This window comes from Sturnira hondurensis, unplaced genomic scaffold (assembly GCF_014824575.4).
Source record: "Sturnira hondurensis isolate 20B ecotype Veracruz unplaced genomic scaffold, ASM1482457v3 Scaffold0021632, whole genome shotgun sequence".
Lineage (NCBI taxonomy): Eukaryota > Metazoa > Chordata > Mammalia > Chiroptera > Phyllostomidae > Sturnira > Sturnira hondurensis.
Genome location: NW_028094263.1, coordinates 3,543,723 through 3,567,885, shown reverse-complemented (window position 1 = coordinate 3,567,885; position 24,163 = coordinate 3,543,723). Strand labels below are relative to the sequence as shown.

At 43.5% G+C, this 24,163-nt stretch overlaps 1 protein-coding gene across 1 annotated transcript in view; it reads left to right on the top strand.

Annotated features, from left to right (window-relative positions):
- The window catches only part of KPNB1 (karyopherin subunit beta 1), a 31,200-nt gene extending 14,285 nt beyond the window's left edge, over positions 1-16,915 (top strand). Inside the window, exons 10-22 of the mRNA XM_037033570.1 lie at positions 76-300; positions 1,026-1,217; positions 1,961-2,091; positions 2,960-3,107; positions 3,454-3,525; positions 6,865-7,009; positions 8,118-8,200; positions 9,436-9,543; positions 9,961-10,104; positions 10,214-10,319; positions 10,943-11,057; positions 13,772-13,933; positions 14,834-16,915. Of these exons, the coding sequence (XP_036889465.1) occupies positions 76-300; positions 1,026-1,217; positions 1,961-2,091; positions 2,960-3,107; positions 3,454-3,525; positions 6,865-7,009; positions 8,118-8,200; positions 9,436-9,543; positions 9,961-10,104; positions 10,214-10,319; positions 10,943-11,057; positions 13,772-13,933; position 14,834 (1,632 nt within the window). The 3' untranslated portion in view covers positions 14,835-16,915. The remainder of the gene's footprint in view (positions 1-75; positions 301-1,025; positions 1,218-1,960; positions 2,092-2,959; positions 3,108-3,453; positions 3,526-6,864; positions 7,010-8,117; positions 8,201-9,435; positions 9,544-9,960; positions 10,105-10,213; positions 10,320-10,942; positions 11,058-13,771; positions 13,934-14,833) is intronic.
- The last annotated feature ends 7,248 nt before the right edge of the window (positions 16,916-24,163 follow it).

Below are 24,163 nucleotides of genomic sequence, written 5' to 3'. Positions count from 1 at the left end.
TCCCCTCTAAAAAGATAAATAAATAAAAAAAATTAAAAGAAAAAAAACCTTAACCAGTGCTGCATTTTTCTACAGGATGAAAATGATGACGATGACGACTGGAACCCCTGCAAAGCAGCTGGGGTGTGCCTCATGCTTCTGGCCACCTGCTGTGAGGATGACATTGTCCCACATGTCCTTCCCTTCATTAAAGAGCACATCAAGAACCCTGACTGGCGGTACCGCGATGCAGCAGTGATGGCTTTCGGGTGTATCTTGGAGGGACCAGAGCCCAATCAGCTGAAACCACTAGTTATACAGGTGAAACGGAGGGACTTTTGGAGTGGAAAGTCTGAGCTGTTTATTGTTTGTTCAAAGTTTTTGCTTGAAAGTGTGCCTTTATTTTACAAAAAAAAACTGTAAGTAGTCATCCACAAATGTTATTTCTAGGTAGCCATTTGCTGTCAGTGAGGGGTCAAATATTTCTTCTATTTATTTTTTACAAAACACATGACTTTTGAAACATGCAAAGAAAGCCAGAAAGAAAAAGTCCCCTTTTACAACCCCATTGTCCAGAGATAAAGGTCTCTTAGTATTCGTCTTTGCAGCGTGTGTGTGTGTGTGTGTATACGTATGTATACGTGTATATACGTGTATACATGTATATGTGCACGTGCGCACCACAGGGTGGAGGTTGTACTGGGCAAAAGGTCCTGCAGTTGAGTTTGCATAGGTAGGACTCAGCCTTTCCGAATACAGCTAGATGCTGTCACATCTGCATAATTTAGTAAGGACTGCTTGCTAAAATTCATATCAAACCCTGCCAAAAGACTCTGTACTGGAATTTGGTGAAGAGAGGATTTTTCCCACTCTTCACTTTATTTATTTTTATTATGTTGCTGGATATTTGATGAGTATGCCTTTTAAAATGACAAAATCATCTTGATGCTTTGAGTTAAAACCCAACCATCAGTTTCCTCGTAGGTATTAGCCAACATGAGTTTTATTCTTTGTTTTACCGTGCTAATACCTGTCGTATTTTTCAGGCCATGCCCACCCTCATAGAATTAATGAAAGACCCCAGTGTGGTTGTTCGAGATACAACTGCATGGACTGTGGGCAGAATCTGCGAGCTGCTCCCTGAGGCTGCCATCAACGATGTCTACCTGAGTCCCCTGCTGCAGTGTCTGATCGAGGGCCTCAGTGCGGAGCCCAGAGTGGCTTCAAACGTCTGCTGGGTAAGGGATGTTCTTCCTGATGGGATAAGGGTCTTGGCTAGGCCACCCGCAAGGAAGTATGAGGTGTGGGAGAGAAATGGGTCTGCCTCACTGGGAGCCTTTTTCTGAATAACATCTTTCTAATCTCTTCAATTAAAATGTGGGGGAGATATCCACTTCGTGAGCCAGTAGGAGCTGTTGACTCATGGTGACTGGTTCCTGAACCATTTAGAACAGTCATGCTAACCCAGTGGGAAAAGTACTTGAACTTTGTTTTCTTTCTTCAGTTGCTTGGGGACAAGAAATTTTGATTAAAGTAGAGAGTTTCTGGCTATAAAAAAGTACAATTGCTGAGATGGGGGCAAGAGGAAAGGAAGGTAGGAGGTGTTAAGTGCTGAGTCAGTACGGGCTGAATGTGGTTCATTAGGGACATTTGGGGTGGAGGAGGAAGTTCAAATAAGGAAGGAGGTGGGGCTAAAGGCCTTTTCTGTGATTAGAAGTAGAAGTGGCAGGTGTTTGTGGTAGGTGAAAGTACTCTGCTGCTTCAAGAGTTTTGGGCAGGATAAACAAAATGTAAATATTTCAGGATACCTATAAAATATGTTTTGAGATGGCCTTGACAGAAAAAGTTGAGGATTCACTAGCAGTGATTTATTATTAGATCAGTTGGAGAGGAACACTGCCCAAGGTGTCTTAAGGAAAAATGAGGTCATCCTGAGGTGGGGTTCTTTTCAGGACTAGTATTAACTCTCTCTGGTTTTAAGGCTTTCTCTAGTCTGGCTGAAGCTGCTTATGAGGCTGCAGACGTAGCTGATGATCAGGAAGAACCAGCTACCTATTGCTTGTCATCTTCTTTTGAACTCATAGTTCAGAAGCTCCTGGAGACCACAGACAGGTAACTTCATACACGGTGTCTTTGCATTCAAACTCCTGCCTTCTGTGTTTGGTGCGAGGGGCCGCTAATCCTAGAAACACTGCAGTAGTAGGTTATTTGTTTAAATAATGGGGAAATGTAGACATGTATTGTTCAGATTACAATTAAACTCATAAAATAGTCTCCTTTCTGTACTTAGAGAGTAGTGGTTGATCTAGAGCGGTCCCTTTGCTTTTCAGTGCCTACACTTACCAATGTTTGATGATGGTATAAGAGATAATAGCACTTCTTACGAATTTAGTTGCCACACAAGATCATTAATTGCCATTTTTGATATTGGATGAAGAACTTGGCATTAAATGCAGTTTTGTAGATGAGCTTTGAGATGTAGTTTTACAGGCTTATGAGTTGGGGTCAGCCTTGAATTACTTTGGTTTCGTGTGAGCTATACTGAACGAAAGCCGTGCTTAAAATATCAAGGAAGAGGACTGTGTGTAAATTCTTCCAGGCTCACCTAGTTTGTTTCTACTTCTCTGTTCAAGATAAAGGGACCTCTCACGGGTGGATGAAGAAAATCAACTACTCAGGCCCCTCTTCAGTTCTCTACATAGGTCTTCCATCATTTTATTCTATAAATTTTCCCTATAATTTTAGCCCATTTCCAAAATGTTCATTCTAAAGTTTAACCAGGTCTGGAAACCATAATGAACATAGCCATTGGCTCAAAGGCTGAAAATTTAATTCTGGTTGTACGGTGTTGCCAAACTCAAATCAAATCTGCCATCGTATGTTTCAGGGGTTCTTACTTCTGTTGTGACAGTGTCTACATCGTAACAACTTCTTTATTCTTTCTCGGTTGGGAGTTTAGATTTTTGCTGTTTCTTTACAGACCTGATGGACACCAGAACAACCTGAGGAGTTCTGCATATGAATCTCTGATGGAAATTGTGAAGAACAGTGCCAAGGACTGTTACCCTGCCGTTCAGAAAACTACCCTGGTCATCATGGAACGGCTTCAGCAAGTGCTGCAGATGGAGGTGAGACTGAGGGCGTTCCCGGTTGTTGGCGGGAAGGGTGCGGAACGCGTGACACACAGCTTTGTTTTCAAGGCTGTTCTTCCCATCCGATGTTTAAGTGAATGCTTCGTCAGAAAGATATAAGGCTTATGCAAAAAGAAATGGCTGTAACTTAAAGTTTGCATTGCTTGTCACAGTTCACTCATACGTACACGCGTTACATGTTGTTTACTTTCCTAAAGTAGCATCAGTAAAACTTATTTAAAGGTCCTCGAAAACCCAGCAAAAATGGAAATATTGAGGGAATTTAGAGCCCCTTTAAAAGGTATGTGTTCAGAATATGACGGGTTTTTGTTTTTTCTTGTAGTCACATATCCAGAGCACATCGGATAGGATCCAGTTCAATGACCTTCAGTCATTACTCTGTGCAACTCTTCAGGTACGATGGTGCTGTGTCACGTCATGGCTCCTGGGAGGAAAGGGAGCCGTATCCCAGGGGGCGAGTTTGTGTACACACACAGCTCTGGGATGGTGCTCATCGAAAGCTCTAAACCAAAAGGCCTCGGTCGGTGATTGATTAGGAGAATAATTTTTCATTTCCCTTGTCCATAAAGATGAATTTTGCCTTTTTTGCACAGTGTAGGGAAGGAACTACTCAGTTGGTGATGGTCCTCACTTCTGTGTGTTGTTTTTGTGGGTATTTGAATTTTTATGAACTTACTCGAATTACACAGGATGCACCTGGAAGCAAGATCTTAGCAGGCTGATGAGACTGCTTCTTTATAACTGTTCCATGTGAGGGCAACTTTCATTCTTGGTTTTCATTGCGCTTCCAACTATACCCAGTCAGATTTGATTTCTAGCCATAGTTCACCCAACTAAAAACAAAGCCTTGAGTTTCTACCATCATCTTTTGAAACAGTAGTTGTTGGGAAGTTTGTTAGAATGTATATCATTTATAGTGTCCTGTTCACAGACTTTCTGAGAGGCTGAGGTAATTTAAAGTTACAATTTTTAATTTATTTAAAGTTATATATCACTCCTCACTCATGACTCCTCAGTCATGCAGTGGCTAGGGAACATGTTCCTCCCCCCCCCCAAAAAAAAAAACAGGAAAATCCTATGACTAATCTGATGCCTAGGTAGGTACTAGATTTCAATATTGACTGATGTTTGCTAGGTAATCTTACCTGTGAAATCCCCTTTTTCTTACTCCAAACTTAATTTTTTAAAAGATTTTATTTATTTATTTATTTTTGCTGGGGAGAGAAACATAAATGTATGGATGCCTCTTGTATAGCCTGAACTGGGGACCTGGCCCACGATCCGGGCATGTGTCCTGACTGGGGATCGAACCAGTGACTCTTTGATTTGCAGGCTGTTGGCACTCAACCCGCTGAGCCACACCAGCCAGGGCCAAACTTGAATTTTTTAAAGTATGACTGTTAAGAGGTGTTTCCTCATTCATCAGACAAATACAGGAATGATCCAGTAATGTTAGTTGAAACAAATTAAAGGGTAAAGAAGGAAGTTTGAGTAATACTCAATTAGAAAAAGCCAGGTTGATGTCATTTTATCAAGACCTTTTCTAAAATATATATTTTATTGATTATACCATTACAGTTGTTCTATTCCCCCCCCCTTCATTCCCCTCCACCCGCACACTCCCTCCCCCACCATTCTCCCCCGCCTTGGTTTATAACCACGTGTCTCAAGTTCTTTAGATTCTATATTTCCCCCACTATTCTTGCCCTCCCCCTATTTTCTACCTACTGTCTATGCTATTTTCTGTACCTTCTCCCCCCTTCTCCTCCTCCCACTCCCCTGTTGCTAACCCTCCATGTGTTCTTCATTTCTATGGTTCCACTCCTGATCTAGCTGTCCTCTTGGTTTGCTTTTGTTTTAGGTGTGGTTGTTAATAACTGTGAGTTTGCTGTCCTTTCACTGTTCATATTTTTCATCTTCTTTTTCTTATATAAGTCCCTTTAGCATTTCATATAATAAGGGCTTGGTGATGATGAACTCCTTGAACTTGACCTTATCTGAGAAGCACTTTATCTGTCCTTCCATTCTAAATGAAAGTTTTGCTGGATAAAGCAATCTTGGCTATAGGTCTTTGGATTTCATGACTTGGAATACTTCCTTCTAGCCCCTTCTTGTCTGTGAGGTCTCTTTTGAGAAATCCGCTGACAGTCTGATGGGTACTCCTTTATAGGTGACTGTCCCCTTATCTCTTGCTGCTTCTAGGATTCTCTCCTTCATTTTAATCTTGGCTAATGTAATTATGTGCCTTGGTGTGTTCCTCCTTGGGTTCAGCTTCTTTGGGACTCTCTGAGCTTCTTGGACTTCCTGGAAGTCTATTTCCTTTGCCAGACTGGGGAAGTTCTCCTTTATTATTTGTTCAAATAAGTGTTCCACTCATGGCTGTTTCTTTCCCCTTCTGGTACCCCTGTAATCCGGATGTTGGAATGTTTAAAGATGTCCTGGAGGTTCCTAAGCCTCTCCTCATTTTTTTGAGTTCTCATTTCTTCATTCCTTTCTGGTTGGATGTTTTGTTCTTCCTTCTGGTCCATTCTATTGTTTTGAGTCCCAGTTTCCTTTCCATCACTATTGGTTTCCTGGACATCTCCTTTCATTTCAATTAGTTTAGCCTTCATATGTTCCTCTAATTTGTGACTATAATCAACCAGTTCTGTGAGCATCCTGATAAACAGTATCTTGAATTGTGCGTCTGAGAGGCTGGCAATTTCTCGGTCACTGAGAGTTATTGTCTTTGGGACTTTTGAGTTCTTGCGCCATCTTTTGGGCTGTTCGTGCCTGTTCCTTAGCAGGATCGGAGCCCTAGGTGTTCATCAGAGCAGGGCAACTCAGTTGCTGGGTTGTGACGCTGTACGTGGGGGCAGGGTCAAAGAGGAACAATGGCGTCCTGTCTGCCGCCTCTTGCGCCGCAGCCACAGGTATCGCAGCTGCCACCATCACCGGGCCCACGAGTTTCGTCCCACTGCATGTGAGTGTGCCACTGCCGTCAGCCCTCGCCCCCTGGGGCCTGCGTGGTCCGTCTCACTGTGCACGAATGTGCGACTACGGTCAGTCTGCCCCACACCTTGACTGGGTCCGGGCCACTTTCGGGCCTAGGTCAGGGGATCTGTCCTGCCCGACCCTGCTCCGCTGCTGGCTCCACCCCTCTTACCGTCCCCGTTGAACAGTTAGTGGTTGTCGGACTTCCGTATAATTCAGTTTTCTGTTCTTTGGCTGTGTCTTTGTTCTCCAAACCTTTGTTGTATTCAAACTTGGTTGTGGGAGAAGGCACAGTGTTTCCACCTATGCCTCCATCTTGGCAGAAGTCCCTCATTTTATCAAGACTATTGCTTGAACCATCATCTGTAAATGAGTTAGGATATAGAAAGGGTTGGTTTTTTGTTTGCTTGTTTTGTGAGTATGAACTCTAATATGACATGTCCTTTAAAGCTGAAATAAAAAGACTGGAATATGGAGGTTGCTGATGGGTTTTTGTGAGATGATTAAAGCGTAGAAGAGATGATTTTATGCTTATGGAAAATCATCTCATGTTTGTTCTGAATTGAAGAATAGAAGGGATATCAGAATGTATGTTGCAAATGATTTTGCACTGTCAAAACATTTGAGCATAAAAGGTATACTTGGCCTTTAAAAAAAAAACACCCAAATTTCAAGGGACTTGACTAATTTTTAAAAGGTACAGTGTTTTGGTTGGAGTGTTTGGAATCAACAGATCCTAAAACTCTGGTTCATTTCACAGAATGTTCTACGGAAAGTACAACACCAAGATGCTTTGCAGATCTCTGATGTAGTTATGGCCTCCCTGTTAAGGATGTTCCAAAGCACGGCTGGGTCTGGGGGAGTTCAAGAGGATGCCCTGATGGCAGTTAGCACACTGGTAGAAGGTGAGGAAGCTGAAACTGGGCTGGGAATTCAGATGTAAGGGTTACAATGGCCATGAAGAACTTTCAACTGCAAAAAACATGGTTCTGTTTTCTCATTTATGGAGTATTGAGTTGGTTCAAAGTTGAACCAACAGTAGTGATGGTAGTTTATGCATGGACTGCGCTGCCACTCACTCTTCTTGAAGTAAATGGGGAGTCAGTTCACAATTCAGATTGGCAACCTTTGGCGGGGTGCTGTACCATCTTCCTCGTGTTTATCAGGTGTCTTTTTTCAAGGATGGAGGAAGCAAAGGTTTCTGTTTCTTTCCTGGTACTTGGTACCTCCAGGTTTGGCTTGTAATGCTTTGGCCTTGGGTCAACACATCATAGTGACTGGTGTGGAAGGGAATGGAACACTGAGCGAGTTCTAGGAATTTGGGGTTGTTGAATATCTGACTACGCAGAATTGCTTTGGGGAAGCCATGTCTGACTTAGAGATTGGGAGAAGCACTTGAGAAATCAGAATGCTTCTTTGGGGATGGCCTGCAAGGCGTATTACTAAGGCCATTACTGAGAACCACTCCCTTGCAGACCAGACACATTTCTAGCTTCAAGAGTGTGGGTCCAATTGGTCTCACATCATGCGACCACCCTGACAGAGCACAGCAGTTCACTTTGGCTTCTGGCGTGGCTGATTCAGATACGAAGCCCAGTCTGCTTTCTCTGGCTGGTTTAAGTCAGTCCTTGGTGAACTTGCCTAGGGACCCAGTTGTAAGCTGGCTTCCAAAGAGGACATGTTATCTTCAGATGAAGAGGTAGACAAGAGGCAGTGTTGCTAGCTCAGCCAATTAACCTTGACATTCCTTGGGAGTCATACCACTTTGTGGTTGAGCCAGAGAGAAGTCCTATTCTGTGGAGATGTGGCATTATCTCTAGGGCCTAATAGGCCCTTCTAGAAGTTACGAATTTGGTTTGACTAAAGCAATCCTAATGTCTTCATGATAGAATCCATAATTAACTCACATTCCACCAATGTTGAGTGATGTGAACATATTTTGGGAGAGCTAGGATGGTTATTTTTGCTCACTCTTGTGATATCCTGTGGTGGTAATAGTTTGTTTCCTTACAGTGTTAGGTGGTGAATTTCTAAAGTACATGGAGGCCTTTAAACCCTTCCTGGGCATTGGATTGAAAAACTATGCTGAGTACCAGGTAGGCTCTGCAAAATTACAGTTGACCACTGAACTTTGTGGGCCACTTGAACGTGATGTTTCCCCCAATAAATAAATACATTGGAACCACTCCCTTGCAGAGTTTGGAAAGTTTTTTTGGAGATTAGCAAGTTTGAAAAAATTCACATACGTGGACCTTATGGCCTAGAAATATTGAAAAATTAAGAGAAACTTTGTTGTGTCATGAATGCATAAAGTATACGTAGATACTAGTTTAGCATCTACCTTAAAGTTACTTAACTATGTTTTACAAAGTTAAGATTTATCAAAACTTACGCAGACACAGATCGTACATGGGGCCAGTCACGGTTCAGAGAAAGGTGCACAAATGTGAAGATGCAGTAAAACTGTAGCTGTGGAGTTGACCGCAGCGCACACCGCGTCACTGCGATGATTCCGTGGCCACCCATTGCCCTCGTGCTGTGCTCCAGCGCTGTGAAAAGGTTCCGCACAGACAAAAAGTTACACGGATTTTTGACTGCACAGGTGTTGGCACCCTGAGCCCCCACATTGCTCAAGGATCCATTTTAATCCATTTATATTTTCCTACCTGACGGTCCCTGTGGTACAGACTCAGCTTCCTGTAGTGTAGGTAGTTCTTCCCTGGGTGTTGGCCCAAGTGTTGAGCTGTTTTGTTTGTTGCTCCGAGTGTCTGAAGGAAAAGTAGCCTGTGAGAAACAGGGTATTAGATGCATCCAAGTAGAGTAGCATTGTAATAGCAAAGCTTTTTTCTCTTAAACCACATGCCTTGGCTACCACCATCCCTGGTGAATATTGTCTTTTCGTAGTGATATATCTGATAGTCTTAGTTCTCTTCTTGCCACATTGTTTGTTGAAATGAACAAATCTTAGGACTGATGTTTTTTTCTTTTTCTTTTTCTTTTTAAGATTTTATTTATTTATCTTTAGAGGGGAAAGGAAGGAGAGGGAAAGAGGCATTAATATACGGTTGCCTCTCGTGGGTCCCCTGCTGGGAACTGGCCCGCAACCCAGGCATGTGCCCTGACTGGGAATTGAACCGTGATAAGCAGGTTTGCAGGTTCGCAGGCCCACGCTCAATCCACTGAGCTACACCAGCCAGGGCAGGACTGATGTTTTTTTCTTGGACTCCAGGTTCAAGTGATAAAGGATCAGCAGCTAGGTAAAAAGAATGCCTTACTCCTCCCTGCAGGCAGCCTTTTCTGTTTGATAGATCAATTCCTTGCTTCTTCACAGGTATGTTTGGCAGCTGTGGGTTTAGTGGGAGACTTATGTCGTGCCCTGCAGTCCAACATCTTACCTTTCTGTGATGAGGTGATGCAGCTCCTGCTGGAGAACTTGGGGGTGAGTGTCTGCACGGACGCACACATCTGACTTACCAGTGTTTGAAGAACTCATTGGTTGGAAACCTGACAGGGAGCTGTAATTTCCCACATTGGCTGTGGGCTTTTGAAGAAGGGAATTGTTCATTTTCACAAGACGATTCTAAAGTAAGATGATAAAGTCAAAGGAGTGCATGCTCAGTGCATGGCACTTAGGAAAGAAAACCAGTAAAATGCCAAGGAAAAATAAATAATAATCCTTTGCTCCAAAGGTAACCATTGTTAATTTGTGTGTATGTCTTTAAGGTCTAGATCCAGCATATTACTACTTGCTTATTAATTAAAATTAAAAGGAAGAAGAATGAGAAAAGTTTGAGTCTTTAGACAGAACAAATTGTATCTCTCAATAATTTTCTTTTCCTGTTTTTATCCTTGTCAGAACGAGAATGTCCACAGGTCTGTGAAGCCACAGATTCTGTCAGTGTTTGGTGATATTGCCCTTGCTATTGGTGGAGAGTTTAAAAAATACCTAGAGGTTGTATTGAATACTCTTCAGCAGGCCTCCCAAGCCCAGGTGGACAAGGTAAGCTTAAATCTATCTTTTAGTCCAGCCCTGATTAGAGGAGAGAAACTTTGACAAACAGAATAGTAATGATCAGTATGATGGAGAATGTTTTCTTTGTCTCTTACAGTCAGACTATGACATGGTGGATTATCTGAATGAACTAAGGGAAGGCTGCTTGGAAGCCTATACCGGAATTGTCCAGGGATTAAAGGGAGACCAGGAGAACGTACACCGTTGAGTATACAACCAAACGTAACCTAGTTTAGTGTGCACTTAGCCAAATGGGCTGCGTTTTCATTCTGTAGCTTGTAAACTAGCACCTACCTGTTTTTTAAAGGAGGAGGAGAAAGGAACAGTGCCCTAATGAAGAAAGTGTAACTTTGGGGAAGGGCATACATTTATTATTTCTGCTTCCCCTTCTTTTGCTACTTTCTCACATTTCTCGAGCATTGCAAGGGGTTGGGATATGGGCGTGATGGCTGCATCTGCACCAGCCGTGAGTGGCAGTTGTTGATCCACATACACCATCTCCTTACGCACCTGAATCAGGGGGTCAGATTTCTTCTGTCACCTTATGTTTTTGTGTTGATTGAGGAGTTATTCATCCTCTGCCTGCCTGGTATCACAGGCCTTGAGGAATGGTTCTGTTGTTCTTCTGCCTTATATTAGTTTAAAAGAAGAGGAGTATCTGCCTCTTATGTTGACTTGAGGAATGACATCTTAATCTAAGAAAGAATAATTACATGCAACTATTTTGCAGCCTGATAATGGGATTTGAGTATTTGGAAACTTTAAAATGGAATGTAGTCCTGCCAGATGTGGGACAAGTTCATCAGACCTTCTCTTTCTTTTATAGCGGACGTGATGCTGGTACAACCCAGAGTAGAGTTTATTCTGTCTTTCATTGACCACATTGCTGGAGATGAGGATCATACAGACGGAGTAGTAGCTTGTGCTGCTGGACTGATAGGGTAGGTTACCCCTGAGTAGAATTTCTGGTGCAAAGTTAGAGGGTATGTAAAAAAAACATTTGAGAGTAGAGTGGATGGTAATTACCTACTTTGGTACAGAGGAGATTTGTTCAATTGAACCCATGGTGCCCTGTTTTGAGTTCTCACAAATTAAGACTTTAGCTTTAACCTCATTCCAGATCCTCTAAATTTCAAATTTCTCCCCAGTAAGCTTCTTTTAAAATTTGATTTTTTACCAATACAAAAGTTTATTTCATAAAAGTTCAATGTGAATATTGGAGTAAAATAGATGCCATGGAGAGGGGACATGTGGAAGCAGTTGATTTCCCTGGAGAACACAGCCGTTCTTTGTACTCACTCCAAGGCTTTTAACACAATGTACTATTTCCTCGTATTATCTGCTATTCCACTATTGTTCTGTTGGCCACTAGTTGCTGTCTCCACACATTCATCTGTCACAAGATTCATAACCCTTTACGAATCCCTGCAAATTTATGGGACATGTTTGCCACCAGTAATTTCAATAATGACTTCTTATCCATAATTTTTTAAAATTTTTATTTATTTGTTTTTAGAGAGACGGGGAAGGGAAGGAGAAAGAGTGGGAGAGAAACATCAATGTGTGGTTGCCTCTCGTGTCCCTTACTGGGGACCTGGCCTGCAACCCAGGCATGTGCCCTGACTGGGAGTCGAACCAGTGACCCTTTGTTTCACAGGCCTGTGCTCAATTCACTGAGCTACACCAGCCAGGGCTCTTGTCCATAACTTTTTTAAGTCAGGAAGGTGAGCTTTTGCTCATATACTCAGTGAACTCAAAGATACCTTGAAATGGAATTTGTGGACCTCCCTCATACTCCCGCAGGAGGCCCTGCATTTTGTTCCCCACTAAACTCTTTATGCAGTGAATTCTCAGGTGTAGAAGCAGCATAATATCTATGTCTCTGCCATATTCTGATGTTGGGCAGCAAATTACCTTCATAGCTTCTATTGAGGGTTTCTTAGACATCATATGAAAAAACATTGGTCTTCAGGAGCTCAAAGACTTGGGTTCTAGTTTGACTTTACCGTGAATTAGCTGTGGAATGACTTGGGTAGTAAATCATTCTACTTCTTCAGGCCTCATTTTTTCATATGTTGAGGGCAGATGTTAGAGTTCTTTTTTTTTTTTAAGATTTTATTCGTTTTTAGAGAGAAGGTAAGGAAGGGAGAAAGAGAGGGAGAGAAACATTGATCAGTCGCCTCTCACATGCCCCTAACTGGGGACCTGGCCCTCAACCGCCAGACATGTGCCCTTGTTGAGAACCGCCCTGCCTGGTTTTAGGAGTTGTAAACCCCCATGGCTAAGGCTGAGTGAGTGACCTTCGGACCATAAGCCACTAAGGAGACAAAGCTTGCCTCCCTGGCAGGAGCGCTGCTTCTGCTCCTTTCTTCATAACTGGCCCCCAGTGCTTGATCAGTTAGCCAATGATGGGTAAGATTCCCCAAGGGGGGAACGACCTAAGACAGGCATGATCACGTGGAGGCCCCAAGGGAAGGAGTTGGGGGGCTATGGAGAAAGGAGGTGATGGACCCTTGCCCCTTGGCTTTGACAAAGCCTGACTCCCCTGAGTCTGCGAGAAGTTTTCTAAAATTCCTTGGCTATCTGCCTCCTCTGCTTGACTTAAGCTGGAAACAATGACAGAGGGCAGTGCAGCCCTGTGCTGGAAAGGGTGGGCTCCCTGGGTGATCAGGCCTGAGAAAGGATATGTGAAACCCTGTGAAACCTGCTTTGCTAAGAATTATCTTAGTTAAATGATAGGGGCCCAGGCAGGAAATGAGTTTGTTTCCCAAAGTTTTGTAGCCTTTTAGCTGATAGACCCTGACTCAGAAGAAGCCCTAATAGTTCTTTGTATGTTTTCTACTGTTTGATCCTTACTGCCTGACAATGATTAATAAGCTGTACCTGTAGTCCTGCGCAAATTAAACCCAATAAAACCCTGTCTAGGCAAGGGTCAGCGCACTCTTCCCTTGAGAGAGTGGCCATGCCGTCCCTTTTCCTCCACAGGACTTGGTAGTCCGTGTGAATTTGTCTCATGTCTCATCCATAACGCTGTGGACACTGGGCCAGTGTCTGCATCATTCCCTGACTGGGAATCAAACTGGAGACCTTTGGGTTCACAGGCCAGCACTCAATCCACTGAGCCACATCAGCCAGGGCGGACTTCATTATATATAAGGTTTTTTTCACTACACAATGCAATGTCTTTAAAACATACCATTCATACATTTAATTTCCACTCCGCCCCCAGCTGGAAAAGGTGCTCTACCATATTGAGTGAATAAACCAATAAAGCTCTCCAGGCATCAGAATCTAACAGGAGAGAGGTCACAAGGCACCAGCTGTGCAGCAGACAGGCAGAGGCCCCCTCAAGATGATACAGCTGAAAGGATTTGTAGTGGGTTTCAATGCACTAAGAAATTTCTACAACTAAAGGGTACATGGAAATTACAGCACAAAGAAATTTAAGTGCAAGAGCACTTGTATATAGACCAATAATTTTTAACTTCAGGCAAGACAAGTCTTAGAAAAGAAGTTAAAATTTTTCTTTTGGTATTAAAAAAATAGGTGATTGAGTAAGAAACCCATAGCCAGCTTGGCACTGGTTTGAGAAGCTCAGTACATAATACTGGTGTCAGGCCAGGAGCTCATTTTCAGGTGTGTTTATTCTGCACAGGGACTTATGTACAGCATTTGGGAAGGATGTACTGAAATTAGTAGAAGCTAGGCCAATGATCCATGAACTGTTAACTGAAGGACGGAGATCGAAGACTAACAAAGCAAAAACGCTCGCTACGTGGGCAACAAAAGAACTGAGGAAACTGAAGAATCAAGCTTGGTAAGAGCTTGTCTTTACTCCCTTCTTTCTGCTGTGGTCTTGGGGAGGAGGAGCGTTTTACTTAGATTGTTCTGCCAAGACTGCCTTTCATTTGGTATTTTGTTTCGTGCTCTTGCCCATTTAAGTGCCTGTGAGCCAGGCCTTTGTTCCTAAGCTTTGTTAGTAGGAGGGTCAAACAATCTCAGTCTTTCCTTGAGCCAACTACTTGATTCCTTGTGGTGATGAAGAACAGAACTTACATAATTAGGATTCACTGAAGTCCCCACGTTTTGGGGGCCTTAATAAAATTGGTAATTGGCATTTTCCCATCATTCTCTTTTCCACTCTGTTCCTCTCCCTGTGCCCTTTTCTTTCTTCCTCCCTCTCTTCTTTTCTTTCATTGTATTTATTCTTAGAGGGGAGGGACAGAGAAAGAAAGGGAGAGAAACGCCATTCGGTTGCCTCTCACATGCGCCCTTGAATGGGGCCGCCCCACAACCCAGATGTGTACCCTGACCAGGAATCAAAACTTGTGCTTTTGCAGGGCAACGCTCAACCAACTTTTCTTGACAGCAGTGCCTTTAGACATTGCCTGCTTCTACAGAACATAGCCCAAGTCAGAGTTGTCTGACCCCTGCCTGCAATGTAGTTTTAATTTATTTTCCTCTCACATACTCCTTTATTTCACAAATCTCAGCAAAAATGGCTATTTTGAGTTTCTGCTTTCCCTCCCACCCTCTGATGTAGGTGCTAATGAGAACAGGTAGAAGGCACATAGGAAGAGAAAAATAATCAGTTTTTGAAAAGTTGACACGTTCCATTCAGGCCTCTGAGTACTTAATTGTAGGAATCAGAGAGGAGTTTGGCTGTACTTGGGTGTATGTGATCTCAGAGATTGACCTTTTTTCCATCTGTTTCTAGATCTGTTACCATTGGGATGATAACCTGAGACCCCCACTGGAAATCTCCAATCTTTTGAAAAACCCGGAAGTGAGGAGTGTGCACGGATGCTGAATGTTTGGGAATGAGAGGATGAGTGAGTGAGGCTTGAAAACACACCACATTGAAAATCCTGCCACAGCAGCAGCCGCAGCCGCAGCCGCCAACAGCAACGCTGTTAGTGAGCTAAGTAAGCACTGACTTCGTAGAGAACCATAACGTCGGCCATCTTGGAAGAGAAAAAAACGATGGATTTACTTGCTTAAAAGAAAGTTATCTCTTCCCAGCAGAGGCTAGAACTAGCTTTTCTGTCTTGGCCAGTGTTGAGTGGAATGACTAGTGTGAGAGAGGAGGAGGGACTGGGTTCAGCTGTGGTGCTTTGTTGTAAAAGGCAGCTTGGCCTTTGCTACTGATAAGAAAGATGGAGCCTGGGTCTTGAGCCCACCTTTGGTGTACCTTGCCACACGGTACCGTATACGTGCCGGCTAAAAGGGTGAGGGATTCTTTACAGTCTGAGAATGAGTGTGTGTGAGTGAGGCGGTATCCACATTCTCAACTTCAAGTCATTGCAGTTTCTTTTTCCCAGAAAAAAAGGGGTTAGACATTGCATTTCATAAAACTAACCGAAGTTCTGTCTACTGATGCAGCACAAGAGATATAAAAGAAAAAAAAAGGGAAAGACGCTCTTTAGGTTTGCTTTTTTTTTTTTTTTTTTTTTTTTGATTCTAGGGAAAACACTGACGAATGTTCAGAGCTCCCATCCTGATCTTTTCATCAAGGCGCCTTTCCTAATAATATGGTTCAACTGTGAATGTAGAATTGGGGGGGGGAGGGGGGAGAAAAAGAAAACTCTGGAGTTAGAAGATATAGAAAAATAAAAACACAATTGTTACAAATAAAGAATGCAGACTTGAAAAACAAAAGAAAGCCACAACCCAAACAAACCAAAAGTTAAATGCTCAGATTGGCAGCACAAAAGGAAAGCTCTCTCTGACATGTATCAAGGCAGCCTGAACGCCCCCAGAAAACTGTGCCAAAGAGTTTAGAAAATAAGTCCACACTAAAGTAAACGCACACATACAGCAAACTGCAGGTAACTTTTGGATTGCAAACAAGGATAAATTTAATGTTCGAACAATCTGATAAAATAACCATTTGGAAACTGCTTGGCCTTCTGTTCTCTTATTTGATTGACTGCAATGCGGTATTGGTCTCTTGCTGCACTTCAAAACCAACTAACCAACAACAACAAAAAAGGAATATATATAGAGAGACTAGAACTCTTGTGATGAAAGTGGCACTTGAAAAAGGTTATATTTTTCCACTAAAGTTGAAGATGAATAAAATGGTGTCAAACATTCCCCCAGTCACACACTTTAATATTTTTTTAAAAGTGTGATGTGCTGTGATAACCATAAATCAAACTTAATTATTTTCCTTTTTACACGGGGAACAGGGCACCCTGAATTTGGGTTTTAGACTCTCAGCAATAAGGGATGTTGGTGAGCTTTGATCCTCTTTGGTTTTGCAGTTATTAGGAATTTTTGCTGGCATTTTGAATATGCTGCTTTCAAAAACACCAAGGATGTTTTTTTTTTAAACACTTACTAGTATTTGGAGGGTTAAAAAACAAGACCTTAAAATCCCACCTTCATTTTCATTCTAGCAAAAAATAGGGGCTTGTGCATTTTCTCTGCCATTTTCCCCCTCCCTGTCCAAGCCTTGCATTCACACATGGGCTTGGCTCAGTTTTGCCCATCCATATGGCAGCATCTCTAATAGCTCTTGTACAGGGTATCAGATATTGTGCCTTTTGGTGCCAGGTTCAAAGTCAAGTGCCGATCTATGAACCAGTGTACAAAAAAAAAAAAACCAGGTGTTGAAGAAAGGGCACTCGTGAATAGAGTGCACCAGCTCTTAAGCCCTACTTAGAAGAGGCCTGGCCCGCTAATGCCTTGTTTAAATTTTAGTTGTTCCTCAAGGGAAAGAATGATGACACACTAACCATTCCTGATAGATAGGGTTTGGTCAGGGCTTAGGGTTGGGGCAGGAATATTGGGGAGAGAAAAAATGATCATTCCTCAGTGCTACCCATTTGTCCTGTGTGGGCTGCTTAGCTAGACAGCAGGAGAATAAAGTACACCAAGAACCATAATGGAAACAAAACCTTCCGTGTGTTTTGTCCTGTTTTGTTCCAGGGAAGCAGTTGATAAGTGCTGTTGTTAATGCTTTCTCCCAGATCCATTCAGTGATGGAAAGGAGGAAAATTGGCTGGCTGGATTGTGGTCTTGGTGCCTCGCAGTTATTCTGCACTGGTTATGCATTTAATCTTTATTAGTTACCTTTGGCTAGTGGATTTTCCATAGTCTGGGTATTTATCCTGAATCAATTGTACCACCTAAGGCAACTGGATACAAAATGCATTCTGTCCATTATGTCTGGGCCTTCCCCACCCTAGTCTTGGCACATTCCTTCAAGAATGTAGTTACCGTCTGCTTGGGAAGATGTCAATGCAAACGTGAAGAAAATGGGCATCGGACTAGGCTTTGGTTTGCCACAAGTGGCAGCTGCCTATATCGATTACAATTACGTTTGTTAATTTTGCTTTTCATTTTTCCGAGTTCCCCTCAGCTCCCCTGTTGACATGTTGGCTGTCTAAAGGCAACTGTTACATTGCTTTAGGGACTTGTGGAGAAAGGGAGGGGAATTGCTCAGTGTAGTGTTTTCACTTTCAAAACCAAGTAATCTAGTCACTCATTTAAGAAGTGTGTTAGTCTGACTTTAAGAGAAATCCAAACTCCATCAGCTTTTGGTAGCATCTTGGTTTTCGAAACAACTCAATCTGTATTTGGCATTTAGAATGCCCTTGGCATGCCAGTCTGTGATGGCATTAAAGACCTGTTAAAACACTTGAGCCCAACTTTATTAACCAAAACTGATACCACCACCTTTATCTTCTAAATAAAGTCCGCTTTATTTTTATTTTGAACATTTTGCTGCTTCATTTTTGGTTCCAGATGGTGTCACCTCCTTGGAGGTGAAATGAATGGTTTGAAAGGAGCTAGAGCGTGTGGTGGTGATGTGTGTGTGAGTTGGGGAGGAGGACAGGCACGCCTGTCTTAAAAATGGACTGTCCATAATGTAGTGGGAGTGGGTGTTCCCTGCCGGGCACAAGCACTGCCTGAAGGAGGTTTCCTGTTCAGAGTGATTGCAAAGCTGCTGAAGGTTGTCCTCGGTCTTGTACGCATTTTTCAGGTTAACGATGTGGGCTATTCAAAGGCTCGTCCAAAGGTTGGCTTTTCACTTAGTTGGCGGCGTGTATTTAATTTCTGCTTCCACTTTTGCCCCCAGAAACTTGTGGAGAAAAGAACACTAACTTGGAATTTAAGGAACTGGGTCCTTCCTTTCATCCTGCTTGTTAGCATAGTGGCACCTGCAGGCTACTCTGTGGAAAGGCATTCTTTCTTAGTTTATGTTGGGCAGATCCAATGAGGGCTAACCTTCATTCTCCTACCTTCACCTTCATGTGGCCTTTTACCTTTTCTGGATGCACACCCCTGACATTAGATTCTGATCATACCTACCCCCAAGTGTTTATGAATTATGTACCTGTACTACTGTACTGTATATTGTATAATCATGAGACATAAAAATAGAATTAAAAAGCAATTATATGAAAAGTAAATATAAACAAGTTCTAATATTTTATGTCTATGCCCAATTTTGATTACTAGGTTATAGAGGGTAACCTGATTCTTAGCAGACTGCATTCAATCCTGAGCAGTAGTAATCGACCCAGGACATCTTCCCAGCAAGGGTGTGCTTAGAGAAACAGGTGGCATTGGTTCATTTTCTACTGGCAGGGAAGGATTGCTCTGCCCCCCCCCCCCAATTTTCTTCCTTTTCAACAGTTCTCCGGGTAACTCCCCATTCCCATATACCTCTAGCAAGTGCCCCAAAAGGATGCAGAACAGGGTTACAGTCCCACCTTTCCGAAGCAGGGCTTCCAGCCTGGTGTGGAAAAGAGCAAACATTGGGAGAATTTTGTACGTTCTGTTATATCTTACTTTGGCCAAAGATCTTACTCTGTTGAGGAAGGAGGTGCAGAAAGATTGACTCATCAGATCAAGGTCACATGGAGCTCAAGTTCAACTTCGTGTCCAACAGAGAGCAAAATCCAAGCTTTCCTCACATTTGCCCCAGACAGATTCTGTCAGCTTCTTAGCAATATAAATTCAAGGTCCATGTTGTACAGATTCATAGTACGCATCTATCTCCTTCACAGGACTATTTAAATATTTTATATATTTAAAACTTGTTTGCTTATTTTTTTGCCAGTTTCCTCAACTATAATGTAAGCTCTTCAGCGCGGTGACCTTGGCCTGTCTTACCACTGTATCCCCAGACTGAATCAGCACCTGATGTGTAGGAGACCTTCAATAAATATTTGTTGAACTAATGACATGTCAGTACAGTTCAGGGAGTTTCTGGAATGGCATTACTTAGCCTTTGAAGGGCAGAGCGTCCAGAAACCTGGGAATAGCAGGACCTCAGAAGACTTAAGCTCTTTCACTTCTCACTTGCTGGATGTCTTCAGGCCAGCCTTGGTTTTTGTTTTGTTTTGAGACAGAGAAAGGAAGAAGCATGGATGTGTTGTTCCTGTATTGATGTATTTGTTGGTTGATTCTTGTATGTGCCCTGACCAGGGGTGTATTTGGACAATGCTATAACCAACTGAGATACCCGACCAGGGCCAGGCCAGCTTCCTAACCTTGGGTTAACTGGAGGGATGAGAACAGGATTAGTCAGTAGTCATTATGTTGTGTCCATTTTATGAACAGGCTTGTAGTAAGCATATTAGAGTAATAATGATCCTCATCAATCCTGTAAGAAAAGCATCATTTTAGTCTTATTTTATAGAGAGAGAGACAAGCACAGAGGATCAGCACCTTGCCCAAAGTCCTATGGGCTAGGCAAGCAGTGCTGACTCCACGGACCGTGCTTGTCCCACTGGACTGTCGCGTAGCTGCATGGTAGGCGGAGCAGATGGGTCTCTGCTCCCAACAAGTTTAGTTTGTGGTGAAACAGAGCCCTGGATGAAGTGTTTCTGAAATTAAATAGTAAAGCGATTTTGTCTTAATTCATCATGAAGTCCATTGTTAACCTTTTGGCAACTCTTCATTCGGGGATGAAGTCAGTTTTCCTCTCAATTAGGGTTTGAACCATCTCCCTGAATTTTTTGTTTAAAGGTTTTATTCATTTTTAGAGAAGTGAAGGGAGGGAGAAAGAAACATCAATTGGTTGCCTCTCCCACACCCCTAACAAGGGACCTGAGCCACAACCCAGGCATGTGCCCTGACCTGCAATCAAACTGGTGACCTTCTAGCATGACAGGCAACCCCCTGAGCTACAGCAGTCACGGTCATCTCCCTGCACTTCTGCTCCGTTTTCCCTCTGAGCTAGAAGCTTTTGGGAACCAGGACTGGGGGCAGGGTGGATGTTGGTGCCTGGTGGCCACTGGGCTGCTAAGTAAGCTCCCCATCTGAATTACCCCAGTGCTCTCAACTGATCCTGGGCATGAGGCCTTTGAGGCCTGAGCTGCTCCCTCTCCCAGGTGCTCCTAGGCCCAAAATTCTTGAGCTGAGCTTTCCTCAATGTGAAATGTACCTTATTTTCTGAGAGGGAAGTACATCTCCGCTCTGGCCCTGCCTGAGTGGCTCAGTTGGAGCATCCTTCTGTACACCAAAAGGTGGTGGGTTCCATTCCCAGTCAGGGTACATACCTAGGTTGTGGGTTTGATCCCTGGTGTGGAGGCAACCCATTGATGTTTCTCCCTCTCTTAATAAAATCAAATGTATCCTTGGGTGAGGATTTTTTTTAAAGAAAGAAATAGCTCTGTATAAGTTCTCCATAGCAATAAGCAATGCTTGCTGTTTTCTGAGCTCTGCCCTTCAAAATATTGTATAGTCTTTTGAGTATGACCTTGGGCAAATTCAACTTTTCTGGTCTTCAATTATTTCATCTGTGAAGTAAGAATCTCAATGAAAGAAAATGGATATGAAGTTTTTAGCACAGGGCCTTGCACATGCATTAATTAAATGAATTGATCAATAAATACTGAGTACATGCCCAACACTGTTTAAGGCATTAGAGAATGAAGTAAATAAAATCTGCACCCTATGGAGGTCACATTGTAACGGACAATGCCTTGTAACTATCAAAATTGTAGCACTATAATAATTGTAATGTAATTTTTTCAAAGTTCTGTTTGGTGGTAGCAGAAATGAACACGGTTGTGAAGAACATGAAGCATAGAGTTATTAAAACAGTTTCCACCCAAACCTGGCTAATTTGATTAGAGGATGTGCTACTTCCAAAGGTATTTGGGAATTTGGTAAAGAAATAAAGGTTTTCTACCACTGCCCAAACCTCTGCTTTAAGGAAAGATCAGCAGGCTGCAGTTGGAATCCCAGAATGGTTCTGCAGTGAACCCCAATTTTCTAAGGTCTGGAGCTGGGGGAATAAGGTGGTCCCTGGACCCTGCATTATCACACATTCTAATCAATTTTCCTGCCTGCCTGGTTCTGTTTGAGTCATCTGAGTTTTATGTTGATGCAATTTTTTTGTCTGCTGCTAACAAACACCATCCCCTCCTACTCTTTTCAGGCAAGAACAGGACTGGAAAGACAAAGTCTTTCTCCAAAGCAAAAGTCCTGGAGTAGGAGACAGTCTCTCCTGATGGTTCCCAGGGGGGAATCACTCAGGAGCCACTCAACTCAGCCCAGCTTTTGCGTTGTCTCTGCTACCAATACCTAGCGGGAGCAGTCTGCTCTCACTGCCTGCCAGTGCTGTCCAGACGTGTTTGCAACTCGTGCGTGACCAGCTGTCTGCCACCTTCCCTTTTCTCATCCCACCTTAGCTCCTACCTCACTTCCCCTCGACTATACCCCTGGTTTTTCCCCATTTTCTGCCTCTACCATGATGAAGCCCTGATAGCATCATGGGTTCAGACCAGTCTCCAGCTCTCTCAGATGACACTGTCAAGAGAGGGGAAAAAACTAATCCAAAATCATTCTACTTCATTCATTCATTCACTCAACCAAGAACACTCCCTACCCTTTAAGATTCAGCTTAGCCCTGGCTGGTGTGGCTCGGTTGGTGTGTCGTCCTGTACACCAAAAGGTTGGGGGTTCCATTCCTGGTCAGGGCGCATGCCTAGCTTGGGGGTTAAATCCCTGGTCAGGGTGCATATGGGAGGCAACCAGTTGATGTTTCTCACATTGATGTTTCTCTCTTCCCCCTGCTCTAAAATCAATAACCATACTTTTTAAAAGATTTAGCTAAAATGTCACCTCATTAGAGAAATCTGCTCTGATTACTTTAGAGCATATGCCACCCCCATTCTCTATTTTGTTCCATAGTTTCTTTTTACTCTTTATCACAATTTGTAATTGTTTCATTTTTTAATCATCTTTTTGTTGTTTTTGGCCTGACTCCTCTATAGAATATTAGCTCCATCAGGGCAAGAGAGACGTGTTTCTTCTTCAGAGACAGGCTCATCACAGTATTCCCATATCCAGCACATTAATACTCAAGAAATCTTTGCTGAATGAATTAATGCACATGGGCAAGTGGCATCAGGCACCTGGGGATGGAAAAAGTGGATGGGATGCAGTCCCTGCTATCAGAACTGCTGTGTGTGAGCAACGGAACCGGAAAACAAGGAATGGGATGAGACCAGGTCCAGACTGGGGGTGGTGAAGAGGTATTTCAGGGGCACCTGCCTGAGACAGGCCTAATCTCTGTCGAGCTTTTGTTACCAACCACCTAGAACCCAGGATAAACCATTTGGCTGTGACTCAGACCTGTGCCCTGAGTGGCCCAGCTGCAGCAGGGGCTGACAGCTCATCTACTAGAGTGTGTGATCAGATGGCACCTGGACCCATTACCCTTTCCAGTGAGGGAGGTTTGCCAGTCAGTTTCACAGGTCTAGTTGGTAGCCAAATCCACAGTCATCAAGGCCACAGAGGGAGCACCACGCCTTCTAGTCTAGTTCCAATCTTTGGCCCTGTCTTCTGCTCTGGAAAGAACCCAGAAGACAGGTGCAGCATTAAGACAGGTGACACCTGCCTAGTCTTCAGGATTGGTGGGGTGACATGTCCTAGCTAGGTAGCCTTGAACTTTGTATCCAGAGGGCAGATGCATTGTCCCACATGACTCAGAGAGAGCCAGTGCCTCAGACAGCAGGTGGATGACCTGCCTTCCTGTTCTGGACTGTAAAAGGAACCCAGAGGAGGAGGAGGAAGGAAGACTGGGAATCCCTTTCTTTGAAGAGAAAGAGTCCAAGGCCCCTGCTGGCTCTCCTGGGAGACAGTCTCACCCCTCAGTCCAATCTTCTCCCGACAGTGGGGCAAGATGGCAGCAGCAGCTGCTGCTTCTCAAAGCTCACAGCAAGAAAACCTTTTCTTTCCTCCTCCCCCGACCCCTTCCAGATTCATCCTTCCACCTGCCAGGAACCAGAAAGGTAGACTCAGGTCCCCAGTAGCCTGAATTCTTCCAGGTAGGAAGCTCCACAGCTATATGCTGAGCCGCCTCAGCCTATACCCTGCTTCCAGGATTGGCTTGTTGGGACTTAGCCAGCAACCTCCAGTTTCCCCCACCATTCCCTCCCTGCAGCCAGGCTGATGAAAACGGCCCATCAACACCTTGAGGGTCAGCAGTTTTAGCCCTGATCCCCATTCTTCCCCAGTTGTTGAATGGGTTGGGAATTATCCCCAACTTTATTCAGAGAAGTTAAGTAACTTGCCCAAGGTCACACAGTGAGAAAGTGGCAAACAACCCCCACCCCCCAAACTTGCATCTGCTGCTCAGTAGTTTGGCAGGTGCACAAATAATCCATGTGGAAAGGGTGAAATCTGTTTCTTCGTTTTGCTGGCCTGTGGATGTTTTTGTGTGTTGGTGGAAGAGGATTGTGTGTGTGGGATGAAAGCTGTCCCCTTCCTAACTGAACCTTTGACCTCCTTAGTTCACTTTCTTTTCTGGAGTAGCTACTGGTTTTAATTCTCATCTCTCCAACTGGACTCTGTGGTGTGTATCTATTATCAGAGCAATGCCCAAGAGCAACGAAGAGTAGATCTAATATTTGCCTTCCAAAAAGAGCAAAGGCGGGGGGAAAAATACCAACCCCAAACAAATAACCTCATTCCTCCCCAAAATGTACAGCCCCAAAGCAAATATCAAACCAGCACCTGACCCCTGGCACGGTCCGCAGAGGCCCCCAACACACTCCAAACCCAGCCACGCCACACTGCG